Source organism: Amblyomma mixtum, chromosome 2 (assembly GCF_055824585.1).
Source record: "Amblyomma mixtum isolate Tamu chromosome 2, ASM5582458v1, whole genome shotgun sequence".
NCBI lineage: Eukaryota > Metazoa > Arthropoda > Arachnida > Ixodida > Ixodidae > Amblyomma > Amblyomma mixtum.
Genome location: NC_143013.1, coordinates 162,626,339 through 162,643,382, shown reverse-complemented (window position 1 = coordinate 162,643,382; position 17,044 = coordinate 162,626,339). Strand labels below are relative to the sequence as shown.

The 17,044-nt window shown below is 42.5% G+C and overlaps 1 protein-coding gene across 7 annotated transcripts in view; it reads right to left on the bottom strand.

Moving 5' to 3' along the window:
- Window positions 1-2,593: 2,593 nt before the first annotated feature.
- LOC149361445 (uncharacterized) overlaps window positions 2,594-17,044 on the bottom strand; it is a 68,707-nt gene continuing 54,256 nt past the window's right edge. For 2 of the 7 annotated variants that reach the window (XR_016288958.1, XR_016288957.1), the window contains exons 2-5: window positions 16,646-16,720; window positions 12,257-12,387; window positions 6,548-6,656; window positions 2,594-2,666 (exon numbers count right to left, since the gene is read on the bottom strand). Coding sequence is in view for 4 of the 7 variants with exons in the window: in XM_089572683.1 (XP_089428809.1) it covers window positions 2,616-2,661; window positions 6,548-6,656; window positions 12,257-12,387; window positions 16,646-16,720 (361 nt within the window). In the remaining 3 variants the exon portion in view is untranslated. The remainder of the gene's footprint in view (window positions 2,667-6,547; window positions 6,657-12,256; window positions 12,388-16,645; window positions 16,721-17,044) is intronic. The other 5 variants (XM_089572683.1, XM_089572685.1, XM_089572682.1 and 2 more) reach the window with 3 other exon arrangements.

Here is a 17,044-nt window from a genome sequence, read left to right as displayed (position 1 = left end):
TGGGAGCAAAAAAATTTAGTGGAAGTCGCGATGAGGCGCACTTTTGTTTAGACTAGTGGCAAAGGTTTACTGTTGCTTCGCAGTAAAGCGCTCCCACCTGTTTGCGCACGAGCATTTAGATGGCTGTTAAATACTACTATCAAGGATTTAGCCATTGTAATGTCGCAGATCTGTTGTGTAGGATTTCAGATCATTGTCTTGCACTGTCCCTGAAGCCTGTTGTGTGTCAGTCACGCCACTATGCTGTTGTATTTCTGTCCAGTGTAAAAAATATTTTCTGTGATTATGCTACACGCACAGGTTCATGAGGAAGTAAATATTTTGTGTCGCTTCAACCGCATAAAGCTTCAAAATGAGCACATGCAAAAACACATGCTGTTAAAAGCCTTGGCTTGTGTAACCCGAGTGTGAGGAGAATACTATTATGGCCGGGATTCTTGCATTGCAACCTATTAAATTCCTGTTTTGTAAAATGAATGACGCGAGGTTTCATGAGTTACAGCTCTCTTTCATTGCTTGCTCAGAGAAAGCGTTTATTGTAAGTAAGCAGTGGTCGCTTTTTTCTATTTTTCAAGTAGCAGCATCAGCATGCCTCATCATTTTTGTCTTGAATGACTGAATGTGCTTCCAGAGCATTGCCTTCTTTTTTTTCTTGTTGCTTATTCAGCATGCAATATTGTGTCTATAGATTGCACTTTAGCATTATTTTGCGTTCTCCCAAGCACATTTTAGGCGACCAAATTCAGAAGCACCTTGTATTGGCCGTACATGCTCGCTATTAATGCAGACGTAATTATATGCCACACTAAACACCAAATCTACATCCTTCAGAGTGGGTCTAGAAGCTTGTCTCCAAACTCTTGCCTTCAAGGAGTTCTTACAGGTTTCACATATCTGCTTGGTGTTGGAAGTGACAGCCTTGACTGATAATGATATGCATTAGACAGACGTTATGCATTTACAGTTAGGCCGGAATGAAATGCGAGCATACATGTGCAGTACTTTTCTACTTTGCAGCGAGGTATACATTTAGAAAGGGTTCATATATGTGTATTAGGTAGATCTCTTATCCTGAAACAGGAATCATGCTAGCTGCATACTCAAGCTGAAATCACACAGGTGAAATATTTTGTCTTGTTCATAGGCACTGTTTGCATTTCATTCCAGCCTGATTGTGTACTACTGCCATAGCAGGTAGCCCATCTAAACGAGACACTCTCTTGTGGAAAATCATGCGCAGATGTTTTAGACACGTGTGTGAAGAAATGTGCAGCTACAGACATTGCATACTTGGTTATTCATAATGCTTCTTTTTTCTCATGTGCATAGAACAATGTTCAGCTACATGGCTTGCTTTGTTGTTACTACTTCTATTTTTCCGCTAATATTAAACTACATATTAATCTCAGAGACCCGATGTTCAACTGAATGATCCTTCTGTGCCCCACTAGGAAGGCAAAAGCATCACGCCTAGGGCTCATTCACCGCCCTTCATCCCTGTTTTGGTTTCAGTCCGTCAGTTATGCTATTAATGAATATAATCACTTTATAGCACATGTATATATGAAAATATATTTTGAGCTAAATCAAGTTAAGAAGTTTTCCACTCTGCACAATGGTATGGTTGGTCTTGTGCAGCTTTACTTCGGTGTTAATGTTTCTTTTGTGGTTGCTGTCTAAATAACTTTGCCTGCCTATTGTATCCTAAGTCCTTTTATGCCTGTCTTCCTACTGGCTATCTCCCTTTTCAGTCATTCCTTTTTCCTTTAAACTGGCAATTGGTCACAAACCTGCTGTGGGAATGGCAGCTAGTACTAGGCCCCTTTTTTCATCGAACCTGCACTGCTAATGTTAACACTAATAGTACTGTATCAGTATTTATGTGATACTGCATTTTTTGTTATGCATAAATAGTTGGCTAAGCCAATGGTAGCAGTGTTGAATATCACAATATGTCATGCATATATCTTGCATGCAATATCAGTATCAGTTTATTCATTGTGGATGAAGGTTATACAAACAGGGTGATAAAAGCATCTGGGCCCTTAGCAAGCTGCTAGTTCGGGCCCATGCAATAAGTGCACAAAATAGCGTACCCAGGCGTCAGAATAAGAAAAAAAAGTGTATGTACATTTTATATGAACAGAAGATGTTACACAAAACTATATCAGTATATTCACTATTACCCCAGTCAAAACGCACTACAGGAATTTACGACAGAAAACTTCTGTAGTCTGTCGTATTTTGGGCATGTAGTATTTCTGTAGTCTGTCCTCTGTAGTCTGTAGTGTCGTACTTCTGTAGTCTGTCTTCTGTAGTGTAGTATTTCTGTAGTCTGTCTTCTGTAGTGCAGTATTTCTGTAGTCTTTCTGTAGTGTAGTATTTCTGTAGTCTGTCTTCTGTAGTGACGTAATTCTGTAGTGTCGTATCTCTGTAGTCTGCCTTCTGTATTGCATTTGTGTAGTGTGTTGTATTCCTGTAGTCATTACCAAGTACGCTTTATTTGTCAATTAATATGCAGCTACAGAGCAGCAGTCTGACTCTGAACATTCGATGCATTCCTGCAGTACAGCCAGGTATAAAAACACCTCACTTGGAGCAAATCGACTATTTATTTACATATATACAGAATTTTTCTTCAGCAGGTCTCTCTTGTTCAGACTGTCCTAGGTGAAGAAAAAGAACAGTGATATATATAGTATGCATACACAACAAATGCATGCAAATGTTACAAAAGTCATACAGTGGAATCTTGATTATGCATTCCCCTTTCATGCAACGATCCACATTTAACATCAAATTGGCACGGGCCCGACGTAAACCCATAGGAATAATGCATTAAAGCCTCAATTATACAACTGAAGAATATGCACACGCCGCTTCATACGATGGCTGGCGGGAACCGTCCGGAATGGGAGAGACATTGGCATGCAGAGCACTTTACTGACAGAAGTGACGTCAACCAAGCTGTTTCCAGATAGAAATCGAGATGCAGACGTGCATGCAACGTGTGACCAAGTGCATCATGGCCTGTAATGACTGTTCTGCCAACGGCTCAGAATGAGTCCGTGCATGCAACCCGCATCTATCAGTGCGAGGCGGTCCGCCTGGCCCGTTTTTCCGCGCGCTTCACTTACGAAGATGTTGCGGGAATAAAAACTGCACGTTCATACCACCATAAAGTTATTGTAGAGGCGGTAAAAAGAGTAGACATTTCTGTGATCGCTGGTGGCTAGTTCAAAAGCGCTTCTCGCTACACCTTGAGTAAATCACATGTTAGGCCTACAACACCAAGCAAGCGGTGTACTGTCAGCCGGCAGAACGCACATCACTGCAGAAATCGTGCCAAAGGTGGACATTGCGCTTTCTTTTTTCCTTTAAGATACGAATTCTTAGTACAACATGAACTGGTGGGCGAGTTGGTCTGACATATATTAGTGAAGCAGCGCAACGGCACAAGGCCAAGAGAAGAAGGGGACAAACAGCGCTGAACTGACAACAAGTGTTTATTCCGGATGCTAACAGCATATATATACTCTTTTGCACCTTAGAAAAAACAAAGAAACAGAGAGCAGCAGAAAGTATCAATCCCAGTCATTGTGCGCATGCAGCTGTATCGCGTGTACATCGATCATTTGAAATCAGGAAGTTGTGCTCTTTCACCGAGATGGCAACGGAAGGAGTGCTGATACAATTCACACCCAGCTTCATGATCTCAGATGCCTCAATAATCTCTCGTGTAAGCTTATCCTTGTGTTTGGTAACAACTTGGCTGTTTTTGAATTCTGGGTAACATGAACAGTCACGACAGTGAGTACCTATGTGGCGGGCCGCGTTCTTGACATTGTTTGCGTGCTCTTTAAGTCTTTCATTAAGACACCGGCCAGTTTGGCCGATGTATGACCCACCACACTTCAACGGGACTGAGTACACCACGTTGTCTTGACATGGCACATACTTCATCCTGTGGTTTTTCTTGCAATTATGACCAGATTCCGATCTTTTATCCGGGCGATTAACTCTCGCACACAAGCCACTCAGTCTGACAGGAGCCGAAAAAACAACATCTACTCCTGCCTTTTTGCCTATTCTCTTCAAATTATGGGACACAACACGAACATAAGGTATTACTGCCAGATTTTTTTGCTTGGAATGGGGGACAGCTTTGCCCTCCTTCAGCTTTTTCAATATCCCTTCTGCTACTGATGCCAGAATATGAAGGGGGTATTTTGCGTCTGTTAGCCTATCAACCTGATTGGAGAAACTAAATTCAAACTTGTGTGGGCAGGATTTTTGCATGGCATTTTGAAAGCATGACGCCACAATGCCTCTTTTAACAAGCTTCGAATGGGCTGAACTGTATGGAAGTAAGGGCTTTTTACCCCTAGGATCACAAATGCCCAGCATACATGGAAATCAGTAAAATATAAGGTCAGATCAAGGAACTTAATGCGATCATTCACAGCCACTTCATGCGTAATTTCCAGCGGCGAAAGCACTTCACAGAATATCGCGCACAGGTCATTCACTTCCGCAGCGAAGCTAGCCGGGTCACAATCTAGTAAAATTAGGTAATCATCTACATATCGGAACACTCTTGCAACTGTTGAGCTCATGAGTGATTGTTCGAGTGCCCTGTCAAGCTTAGCAAGGAACATGTCACTTAGCAATGGAGCGACGCAAGATCCTATGCAGATCCCATTCTTTTGAACTGTTTTTATTCAAAAGAATGGGATCTGCATAGGATCTTGCATCGCTCCATTGCTAAGTGACATGTTCCTTGCTAAGCTTGACAGGGCACTCGAACAATCACTCATGAGCTCAACAGTTGCAAGAGTGTTCCGATATGTAGATGATTACCTAATTTTACTAGATTGTGACCCGGCTAGCTTCGCTGCGGAAGTGAATGACCTGTGCGCGATATTCTGTGAAGTGCTTTCGCCGCTGGAAATTACGCATGAAGTGGCTGTGAATGATCGCATTAAGTTCCTTGATCTGACCTTATATTTTACTGATTTCCATGTATGCTGGGCATTTGATCCTAGGGGTAAAAAGCCCTTACTTCCATACAGCTCAGCCCATTCGAAGCTTGTTAAAAGAGGCATTGTGGCGTCATGCTTTCAAAATGCCATGCAAAAATCCTGCCCACACAAGTTTGAATTTAGTTTCTCCAATCAGGTTGATAGGCTAACAGGCGCAAAATACCCCCTTCATATTCTGGCATCAGTAGCAGAAGGGATATTGAAAAAGCTGAAGGAGGGCAAAGCTGTCCCCCATTCCAAGCAAAAAAATCTGGCAGTAATACCTTATGTTCATGTTGTGTCCCACAATTTGAAGAGAATAGGCAAAAAGGCAGGAGTAGATGTTGTTTTTTCGGCTCCTGTCAGACTGAGTGGCTTGTGTGCGAGAGTTAATCGCCCGGATAAAAGATCGGAATCTGGTCATAATTGCAAGAAAAACCACAGGATGAAGTATGTGCCATGCCAAGACAACGTGGTGTACTCAGTCCCGTTGAAGTGTGGTGGGTCATACATCGGCCAAACTGGCCGGTGTCTTAATGAAAGACTTAAAGAGCACGCAAACAATGTCAAGAACGCGGCCAGCCACATAGGTACTCACTGTCGTGACTGTTCATGTTACCCAGAATTCAAAAATAGCCAAGTTGTTACCAAACACAAGGATAAGCTTACACGAGAGATTATTGAGGCATCTGAGATCATGAAGCTGGGTGCGAATTGTATCAGCACTCCTTCCGTTGCCATCTCGGTGAAAGAGCACAACTTCCTGATTTCAAATGATCGATGTAAACGCGATACAGCTGCATGCGCATAATGACTGGGATTGATACTTTCTGCTGCTCTCTGTTTCTTTGTTTTTTCTAAGGTGCAAAAGAGTATATATATGCTGTTAGCATCCGGAATAAACATTTGTTGTTAGTTCAGCGCTGTTTTTGTCCCCTTCTTCCCTTGGCCTTGTGCCGTTGCGCTGCTTCACTAAGAGATTCTTAGTACAGATACTGCTACCTGCTTCTGCGTAGTGACAGCGGTTTTAGAGAAAGTTTGAACAGAAAGACATGTCGCTGGCATGGCCGTATACTGTGCACTGCACATCTCCGAAGGGTTGTAGTAGTCATATTCCTGGTGCGTCGTTCATATTTTTTCGAGATTCATCCGACATCTACTTAATGTGCAGGAACAGAGCGCTCGCCTGCCTTGTCTAAAGCCGCCTCTTCCACGCTGAAAAGCCTGGCTGCGTGCGGTCTCAGAACAGTCTGCTAATGTGGTCCATAAGTGCTGTTCACAGTCTGGTTCATAAATTTAATCTGTGCGTCATCTGAGTAGCAGACTATCCTTAAGCAGAACTTGGGTAAAGCAGTATCTCACTATAGTAGGCAAATTCCAGTGCGATTTGCAGGTTATTCCAGTGCCTAAGTGTACCATACAGACAGTTAGGAAATACAGTCAAGTTACGAGTTTTGTAAGCACATGAGCTTACCCAATCTATTCATGCATATAACAAGAGACTATTGGCTTGAACAGATACTTACCGCCGCAGGCCACAGCACTTCTGTGCCAGGTAGCGCGTCACCTTCTTGTGGCGCTTTTGGAGATCCTCAGCCGAGCAACCCTTCAGCTTCAAATAGTGCCAGAAGGAATCTGCACAGATGGGGTAATAAGTAATGTTAGTGTGGTTGAATATAAAAAATGAGCAGATCGAATAATGAGCATTAATACACCTAACATAGGTTGTCAGTTCGAATCCGTGCTGCAAGAAAGGCTCTAACTTAACTAGTAAGTTTATGCTGCACGACAGTCTGAATCGTATGACACCATCTGGTACATTCATGCCAAACGGTTCACCCACTAATTTTACAGGAATGTCGTGACTAAGCAGCCAGACTTTAATGCCTGCCAGACAGATATACATATACTGATCGATATAGTTTAGTTTCGAGCTGTGGTGCTCGAGCATCACACTGCCACCTGCTATTATTTTATTCCATTATCTAACCACCTCGGCTCCCATGGCAACTACTGGGATACACTGCTGCATTGGAGGCTGCCAACTTGGGTTCTATCCGTGGAATCAGCACAACTCAGGCTCAACACGCAACCAGGCTGAGAACGCAACGCAATGCTCTAAAATTACTACCTCGGGCTAATAGCTCTGGGAGCAAAGCTTCACACACTGGTGCATAATATTATACTTCAGATACACCCAGCAAAGCAGTAGAGAGAAAAGCCCTTTGATAAATAACAAAATTTAGCTGGAGTTTAAAAACCCACTTGCACTCTGCGTAGGTTTGGGACTTGGGGGAAAAAGAGAGGTGCAGGAAATTGCAAAGGTTTTCAAGAAATTTCAACAAAATTTCAAAAATTATACAGCCCCTGAATTAGGGATGGCATACATCAAAGTGGTGACAAATGGAGTGACAAAGTTCCTTACACAGTGTGTGCACTGATGAGGAATGAGGAGGATTTGGTGTTTAACTGGAAGATTAACAGCAAATAAAGTTTATTGCGCATATCTGCTGCCTATGAAAGGCTAACCGCCGAATTCAGAAGTGCGCCTCAACTCGATACTCCGTCTCCACTCTGTGGAGTGGAGAAAACAACTGCTCTTCCATTTGATGGGCAGTTAGGATTGATTGAAGAATGCCACTCGGCATTTCTTCAGACAAGGAGCTGCTCTAGAGACCTTCTTCCAACTGCCGTCCCTCGAGGAAGCATGAAAGGCAAATGATGATGAGAATAAGGCGAAAAATTGCCTTTGGCTACAAAAAAGCATGGCATGGCTATTAAGTGTCTGTTTTATCACGCTGCACCACCTTAAGAACACAAAGAACCTCACCGTTTATTAGCCTAGTAAAACATCTTTTGCAAGCTGCCTGACGAAAGCAACAGAGAAAAACTACCGGAAACGCTTGCACATCTGGCAACCTTTGCCACCAATGATGTAGCGTCTATGTAGGCATTTACGAATGGTGTAAAAACTGCCGTTCGTCAACTTGTGGGAGGTTTCGCTGGCCTGCAGAGGCCAGCGGCGAAGCTGAGAAGTACCAAAATGGGTTTGGATTTATGGGGTTTAATGTCCCAAGTGACTCAGGCTATGAGGGATGCCATAGTGAAGGGCTCTGATAATTTCATCCACATGGGGTTCTTTCACGTGCACTGACATCGCACAGTACACAAGCTTCCAGCATTTTGTCTCCATCAGAATGCGACTGCCGCGGCCAGGATCGATCCTGTGTCTTTGAAGTCAACAGCTGAGCACCGCAACCCCTGAGACTGCTTCATCATCAAATTATGCATTACATAAATGACACTGCATCACAGAAAAGAACTAACAGTCATGGCCAAACTGTAGTTACAGCCAAAAGTTGGCACCGTGAACCTGCTCCCCACATCCAAAAGCTTAGACAGCTTCAGCCAACACACAGGAATCAGATTGTCTCCCAAACCCCATGACACTGCCTCCCAAAGAAGGTGGCAGCCAATAAGTGGGCAACAAAAAAGTAAACTGTGGGTAACAACTTGAACGTCTTGCATCACGCTACAAGGTGATGTGAAATTTGAGGAAAGGCCCCAAGAAACACATAATTTTTAGATTTCCAGAGCACTCTTAGCCCTTTAAATGCCAAATGTTTTCCTAAAAAACATGCCAGAAATTTTAAACAATTTTTTTGTGTACATTATTCTTGAAGCCACTTCATTGCATACACATGGGTAGCTGCAGAGCAGTCAGCTCAATGCACCGATTGTGGTTGACAGCACTCAGACATACAGACAAGGGACAGAAACAAAAAAGATGATGGCACAGGCACTGAACTTAAAACTTTTCCCAGAACTGCCGACATACTGCATAAATACCCACACCACAGGCACCAACACGCAGCGATTTATGCACTCGTGGTAACAAGAAGTGGTATGAGAAGTAGTGGAAAAACAACAAAAGCTAGAAGCAAAAACCAGAGGACACAGCACAGGATAAAACCAGAACAAGGTGAGAGAAAAATTTATAAGCAAGTCATTTTTAAAAGACTGCCAACAGTGGATAGGTTTGACCGAAAGAATATTTAAGAACTGGTCTGATAAAATGGAACTAAAAAACCTTATACACAAACACAGACCAAGCGCAGTGAAAAAAAAATGAAGGAGAAATGGCAAGAAAAAACACGCAATAGAAGCAAAATGGCGATTGGGTAAGCAAACGAGAATTAAGCAACAAGCGAAGGTGAAGTGTGCTAAAAATTAAAAGGATAAAAGGGGAATAAAAACGCGCATGAGCCACAAAGGTGAAGCCAACAATTAAGATGGTTAAAAGTGGAAGATGACGTACAGTGAAGCCGAGAGATAAAATATAAAAAAGTGAAATTCAATAACCAGTATGAAGGCAAAAATCAAGGAAAAACACCAAAAGAGGGAAGTTGGCAGAAGAGGCAAGGCATGTAACACGCATGTAGAACCAGGGCTAGATCAAGTACGTCCACAAAGAAAGGCAATCCTCCGAGTGAAACCAAGCGTGTTCTTTACATTCACCCCGGAGCCTGAAAATCTCTGCGGCTTCCACCATTGCATTGCGTCAGCTTATTACGGGGCTCTATTAACACAGTGGCTTTCTCGAACTTTGGGCAGCATGGCTTTTTTGCGTCCCGTTATCAGCAGTGGACTTGCAGGTACCTAAGAGATGTACCCGATAAATCAGTGTAATGCTCTCTTAGCCTTCCATTGATGCCAATGTATACCTTGCAGCAAGAAAAAGGGATTGAGAAAGCACTTCTTGTGCATGCCACTAAGGGTTTCTGCGCAATGCAGTGCAGCCTGTTTTTTTTTTCTTTTTCATTGACGATCCTAGAGAGGTGTGATAGGTGATGGGGGGGGGGGGCGGCAGCAAAAAAAGCATCTACTCTATCTCTCGAATTTTCTAAAGGTAAATTTCACAGAACCTTAAGAAAATCGGAGAGAAAGCAGGAGTAGACATTGCCTTTTCTGACCCCCTAGCACCTATTGCAGTTGCGGAATCCTAAATGAAAAAAAAAAGACGCTGCACCACGCAGCACAGAAAACCCTTAGCGCCATGCGCGGAGGGCATTTAATCAATCTTTTTGTCTTGCGGCAAGGTATACATTGGCATCAATGAAAGGATAAGGGAGCATAAGATTGATTTATCCGGTACATTTCTCGGGAATCTGCCAGTCGGAAAGAGCAAAACCACAAAACTATCACACAGAGGCAGGTGACAACACAAGGCCGTACTGACAACTGAAAATTTATTGAAGAACAGCAGTGCTTACATAGACAAGTCGCGTGTGTAATCTGCAAACAACCGCAAAGAGGCAAAAAAATTCAATGGCAACCATGGAGCTGAGCAAATATGACAATCACCTGCTCAACAACGAAACAAAAACAACCGGAGGAAACACAGACAGAAACGCTTATTTTCCTGAAAAATGAACACAGTAGGCGTGCTGACACACTTATCTGGCTCTGACCTCAAGATGGCAACAGCCTCAACAATTTCTCTTTCGAACTGCTTCTTTCTTCATCCAATAATCTGTGTGCAGTTCAGTTTGGGATAGCAGTCTACAATGAGACAGTGAGTGGGACGGCAAATGCCTCCGGGTCTACTCAAGGAACACGCATACTCTTGCAAACAAATGTGTAAACATCTACCACTTTGGACGATATAAAACTGGCCACAGCTGAGGGGAATCTCGTACAACATGGCCGTTGGCGGTACTTTTTGAATGCCTCATGCCATGTGCAACGGGGGTGGTGTACACGATTCCTCTCAGCTGTGGTCGATTTTATACCGGCCAAATTGTTAGATGGTGAAACACTCCCTTGCAAGAGTATTAGCATTCCTTGGGTAGGCCCGGACGACCTTGCCTGCCTGTCCACTGTCCCAGTTGTAAAGACTGTTAACCTAAACTGAACTGCACATTATTATTGGATGAATAAAGGGCCAGTTGGAAAGAAATTCTCAAGGCTGTTGCCATCCTGAGGTCGAAGCCAGATAGGTGGGATAGCACGCCTTCTGTGTCCATTTTTCAGAAAGAATTGGAATTTGTTTCCCTCCCTAGGTTGTTTTTGCAATGATTGTTTGCAGATTACATGCGCAACTGATCCATATGAGCACTCATTTCTTCAATAAATGTTCAGTTGTCGTACCGCCTTGTGTTTTGCCTGCCTTTGTCCCATTCTGTTTTGCGGTTTTTCTAACGATTTCCAACCAACTGGTTCACAAGCATGTCCTAAATCTGCAAGACCATTGCCAAAACTGTGACCGAAAAAAGCCATGCCACCCATGTTCGAAAAAGTGCCATTGTGTTAAAAAAGCACCAGAATAAGCCGACATGACGAACTGGTGGGAGCCGCCGGGATTTTGAGGCTCGAGGATTAATGGGCAAGAACACCCTCAGAAAAAAAGATTGCCTTTCTTCAGGATGTTTGACCTAGCCCTGGTTTTAAAAACATCTTGCATGCCTTGACTTTTCTGCCAACTCCTCTATTTTCGCGTTTTTGTTTGCTTTTATCTTTAATACTAATTGAATTTCATATTTTGATATTTTATCTCTCTCGTTTTTACAGTAGCTCATCTTCCTCCTGTAGCCATGTTAATTCTTGGCTTCACCTTTGTTGCTCATGTGCATTTATTCCCCTTTTATTCTTTCAGTTTTTTAGCTCACTTCACCTTTGTAGACCAATTCTTGTTTGCTTGCCCAATCACCATTTTCTTTTCACGGCATGTTTTTTCTTGCCATTTTACTTTTATTTCACTGCCCTTGATCTGTGTTTGCGTGTAGTGTTTTAGTTCCGTGTTATCAGACCAGTACTTGAAAATTTTGGTCAAACCGTTCCACTGTTTCACGTGCTGGTGGTCTTAAAAATGACTTGCTTAAAACTATTCCTTTAACCTTGTTATGGTTTCATCCTTCCCTGCTCTATAGTCTTGGTTTCTGTTTCTAGTTTGTGTTGTTTTCCCACTATTGGCCATATCACTTATTGTTGCCACGAGTGCATAAAATTGCCACCTGTTGGTGCCTGTGTTTTGGTTATAAATGCAGTGTTTCGGTGATTCTGGAATAAATCTGTAGTCAGCACCTGTGCCCTCATATTTTTTCTTTCTGACCCCAGTCTGTGTTTCTAAGCTCTGTCAACCACAAAGGATCAGACCAACTAGACCGACAGCTTGTCCTATTCAAGCTCAATGCGTACTTTTCAAAGAAATGCTATGGCGAAAACACTGTACTTACAGCAAAGCCTGCTTGTCTGAGCGAATACCACTGGCAATTCGCAAATTCCCAGCCTGCTCCTGATTGCTGGCTCAAGCCGCACGCAACTTTGTGGCTTGCACGACTTCCACGCAACTCTTGGTCCCTTGAAACTGAAACATAGAGGGATGAGTGAGAGATATCAGATTTGATATGCTTGTATTGCTGCAATGACAAAGAAAAAACGATATTTTCCATAAGAACAATTATTATTTCACACTAGCTTCGCAGAGTAAACCTCGTTTATCACGACCTCGTTAACACTGACATACTGCACAGTCCCAGCCTGACTGCATCTAGTTCTATGGTGTCATATGCTTGTTAGCTATGAGCCCTTGGCCTTGCACCGGTTAATACAGACAACCACGGAATGGGCAATCAGCTCCGACCTTTTGAGTCATAGATACTCACAAGCTCAGTGGTGCCAGGGGTTCTAGAAATATTGGCAGGGCGACACAGTAACAAGCATTCCGCACCACTTGCTCTCGCTTCATTGCAAAAAAACTCTCACAGCAGACCTGTCCTCCATTTTGCAGTGTGAAAATAATCAAATTCAAAGCATGCACACAAAATGTGGACCTCTCTTCGAACAGAGCTTCAGAAATACGGGTATAATTATTGTAATTAAACCTACCTGCAGTTTTCAATTTATCCTAAAATTTTATGCAACTCGACAAGCAATAAGCACTAAAAAGGAATTAAAATAGCCAGCACTGTTTAAACAATATAGCTACGAAGAAATACGAGACGTATCCACTACTCTGCAGTGGTTCTTTAGCTTCATGCATTATCAATCTACACTTTCTTACAGGCACATTTGCACGCGAAACTTGGGTTTAACCCAATCTTGATGAATCTTTCTGGAATGCAACAATCAGGAGAAACCAGTTTTACTCAAAAACAAAGGGCCCTATACAATGCATCACAAGGCCGGCTAGGCGCACTCAAGACTACAGCCCCTTCCACAAGTCTTCAATTTGCCTGTCCTCTACAAGTTGCAGGATCCCTGTCCACTGCTTGTCGAATTTCGCTATCCCGCCTTGCTAGTTCTCCCACTGCCCTTCTCAAACTCTTGGAATTCTGTTGCTCTAGCAGATCATCAGCTATTGTATTATTTTTTGTTTTAGCACTACACACTCCATGCCAACAATGCTGGATAATGTACTTTAAATATGTTTGTAGAGCGTGCAAGTGGCTTGCAGCTTGACGAATAGGTGAGAAAAAAACGCGGAGCCTGACAAATAGGTGTGAAAAAAACGTGGGTTATTTGGAAGAAATGGGCTTGGGCAGGAGATGTAATGCAAAGGCAAGATAACCAGTGGTCCTTAAGAGTGATAGGGTGGATTCCAAGAGAAGGCAAACGTAGCAGGGGGCAGCAGAAAGTTAGGCGGGCGGATGAGATTAAGAAGTTTGTGGGGACACGGTGGCCACAACTGGCGAAGGACAGGGTTAATTGGAGAGACATGGGAGAGGCCTCTGCCCTGCATTGGGTGTTAGACTGATGATGATGACAACCTGGTGAATTTGCCTCGCAACAACCGCTGCAGCCTGATATTTTGTAGAGCAGCACAATGGCCTTCATTTTTTGAGTGGTGAAGTATTCAGCATTTTGTTTCAAACATGAGTGTAAAGGGAAGACATTTTATGTTGCACAAAATGAAGGAATTACATGCATACTGGGCTTTGGAAGAATGCCCTGTGGACATTACAAAACACTGCCATCCTTGCTTTATCTCTGCCAGGTAACAAAATTCATTATTCTCCAAATACTTTGGACAAAGACAAGCTGCCGTGCACTCATTCGAGCTCAGTGGACTTTCCCTCAAACCAATCTTCAGTAAATAATATCAGGATTAGGCAAAAGTAACTGTAGTGTATTTCAGTGAGTCAATGCCTTTTACAGAAAGTTTCGGAAACAGAAAAGTTTATGAGCTTTGTGAGCACATGATTGCCCAATCTATTTACATAGTCAAATGGGAAATTTGCCTTCCTATTCAATTTATGCACATTCAAACAATATTTACCGCTGTAGGCCACATCAGTTCTGTACCAGGTAGCACATGCCAAAAAAAGCCTTGATAGCGTAATAAGTAATGTGTGGTTGACTATAGAACTTAAAATCTAGGCCATATCTCTTGGATGTAATCTTGACATATTTCTGCATAATACTATACTGCAGATACAAAAAGCAAAGCAATAGAGAGAGACAGAGAAACTTTGCTAATGAAATGAACAAAATATTTACTTAAAATCACTGACCTGTTACTCAGCATGAGGGAGGAAATAAGAGGGAAAGACGAAGGAAAACAGGTGCAGAAAATTGTTAATGTTTAGAAAATAATAAATTTAAACAATTTTTGGAAATGATGTATCCTTTCCTGATGTATGTATTACTTTACTTGGTTTTAAAGGGTTTAATGCCACAAAGCGGCGCAGGCTATACAGGGCGCTATTGTAGAGGACTGGAAAATTCTTTAGGTGTGCTGACATCACACGGTACCTGGGCCTCTAGCATTTCGTCTCCATTGAAATGAGACTAGTACAGCTGGAATCAAAACTGGCTGGAATCGAACCTGCCTCTTCCGGGTCAGCAGCCAAGCACAATAACCACTCAGCCACCATGACGGCTCCCATTTGGGGTGACATGCATCAATGTGGTGACTGACGGGGCTGACAAAGTTCACTTCAGAGAGGGTTTGCATTGATGAGGTTATATAGTTCAATTCTCCCTGTGCCACATAATTAGACAGGTAAAAATTTATTATGAGCATATGCTGCCTATGGCAGGCCAAGAGATGTAAGACACAAAGCATATGTCCATAAAATGAAAGCAAGAAGAGCACAATTTCCTGCTGTGAGTAACCGCTCCACTATCCAAAAGGATAGCCAGCTTCTTTAAAAAATGTATGTCCTGCCTATGTCCATTTATGATTCCCGCTCAGATTTTAATTCGCATTCATTTCCAACCAACTCAGTTCTCTCCCAATCTCCTATCATTAACCCTATGATTTTCCTGAGTGGTTCACCGCACTGTTCTCAATTTTAAGCCCTTTGTAAAGTACCCCACTTTTCCCGACAGCTTAGCAAAGGCAAAGCAGTTTAAAATTTCTTTTTGAGCATACTGCAAGGTGCTGCTCGTAACTTCTGAGTGCATGCCTAAGGCAATAAACCCCTTTCTTATTCTCCCAACCATTTCTTTCAAATGCTCTATATCTGTGCATGACCTGGCCGAGGTGTATTCTGTTTCGACTTCCAGTACCTTACTGCATTTCATAAAAAGGCCTCTTTCCTGATTATTAAGTATTGATTTAGCTCTCATTTTCACACTGAGTATTGATGTCCTCAATCATTTGCAAGAATTCATCACTTATACTACAACTCACCATTAATACTACAATAACATGAAATCAAATATAACTGAGCGGTTCTCCATGAGTCTTCGCATTTCCTGAACCAACCTGCTGCTATGCAGAGAGGGTCACCTCGTCTAGCATCATCACATCTTGTTCAGGGTATGTGGGTTGTGCAAAGTAAACAACCGTTGATTTCAGGTCACTGCAGTCAAAACTACAAAGTAGCTGGTGCAATGAAATGTTAGTTCTAAGAAGGTCTGCTCGTTTTTTTTATGCGGGCCCAAGTGAACACAGGCTAAACAGCATGCTGTTTGATGTCAGTGCAGGATAAAGATCCCCAGGTGGCCAAAATTATTCTGCAGCCCTCTGCTACGGCACCTCTTTTCTTCTTTAACCCCCTCCTTTATCCCTTCCCTTGCATCATTGTTCAGGTGCCTATCAAGATGTGAGACAGTTACTCTGTCACTTCCTTGGCTCAAAAACCAATTTTAAATTTTTCAAGGATACTTTCAAGAACGTAGAGGTACAAACTGTACAGTATAACCACATGCCACAGCAATAAACCAGCAATACATCTGCGCTGACAGGAGCTTGCCAAGTACGCTGCAAGGATGCTATGCCACGCAAGATTTGTTGTCATCATACAATGTTACTTTACTGACTGACATTTCAGTGTACAAGCAAGAAATACCATTAAAGTATTATTGTACAGCACAACGTTTTTAAAAGATAAACGAACATTTTGGCCCTTTTAGAGGACACACATGCATAAAAGGCAACAGGTGTGGAATAGTCACTGCACCTGAAGCAGGCTCAACTTTATAATAACAGCGCAGTGTCAAGAGCTACATGAGCGACTATATTTCGTACAAATTTGCAGTTCATGTAATAAGCTGAGGTACTGCTGTAAAGTGCATGTATAGTTCTGCATGCATTTTTAAACACAGCAGTGAGCCTATGTTGAAAATATTTTTCAAAACAGGCAGGTAAGGTATGCGTAACTGAAAAAGATAATTACCATGAATGGCTTGGAGGGATGGCACAGCTGAAGGCAGGAAGCACGCATGGCCCAGCAGATGCTGGCAGCTGGCAACTGCAGATAAATACGTCCCGACCAACAGCTGTCAGTGCCAGTGTCAATGCCATGAATGACGACAAAACAAACTGTCGACTGCTTCAGAAACTAAAATGAGGTATTAATATAGGAACACAAAAAGCAATGAGGTGGCCCATGACAAAATAAATAAGGAGATTGTATGTGAAACACCCATACACATTCTTTGAGTACATTTACATGACTGTCATAACCACATTGAAAGATGAGCTGGCTGGAATACCGCTTTATTCTTATGCATGATGAAAAGAGCCCAACTATTCGAATATAGCATGCGCAGGCTTTAGTTAATTACTATTAGGG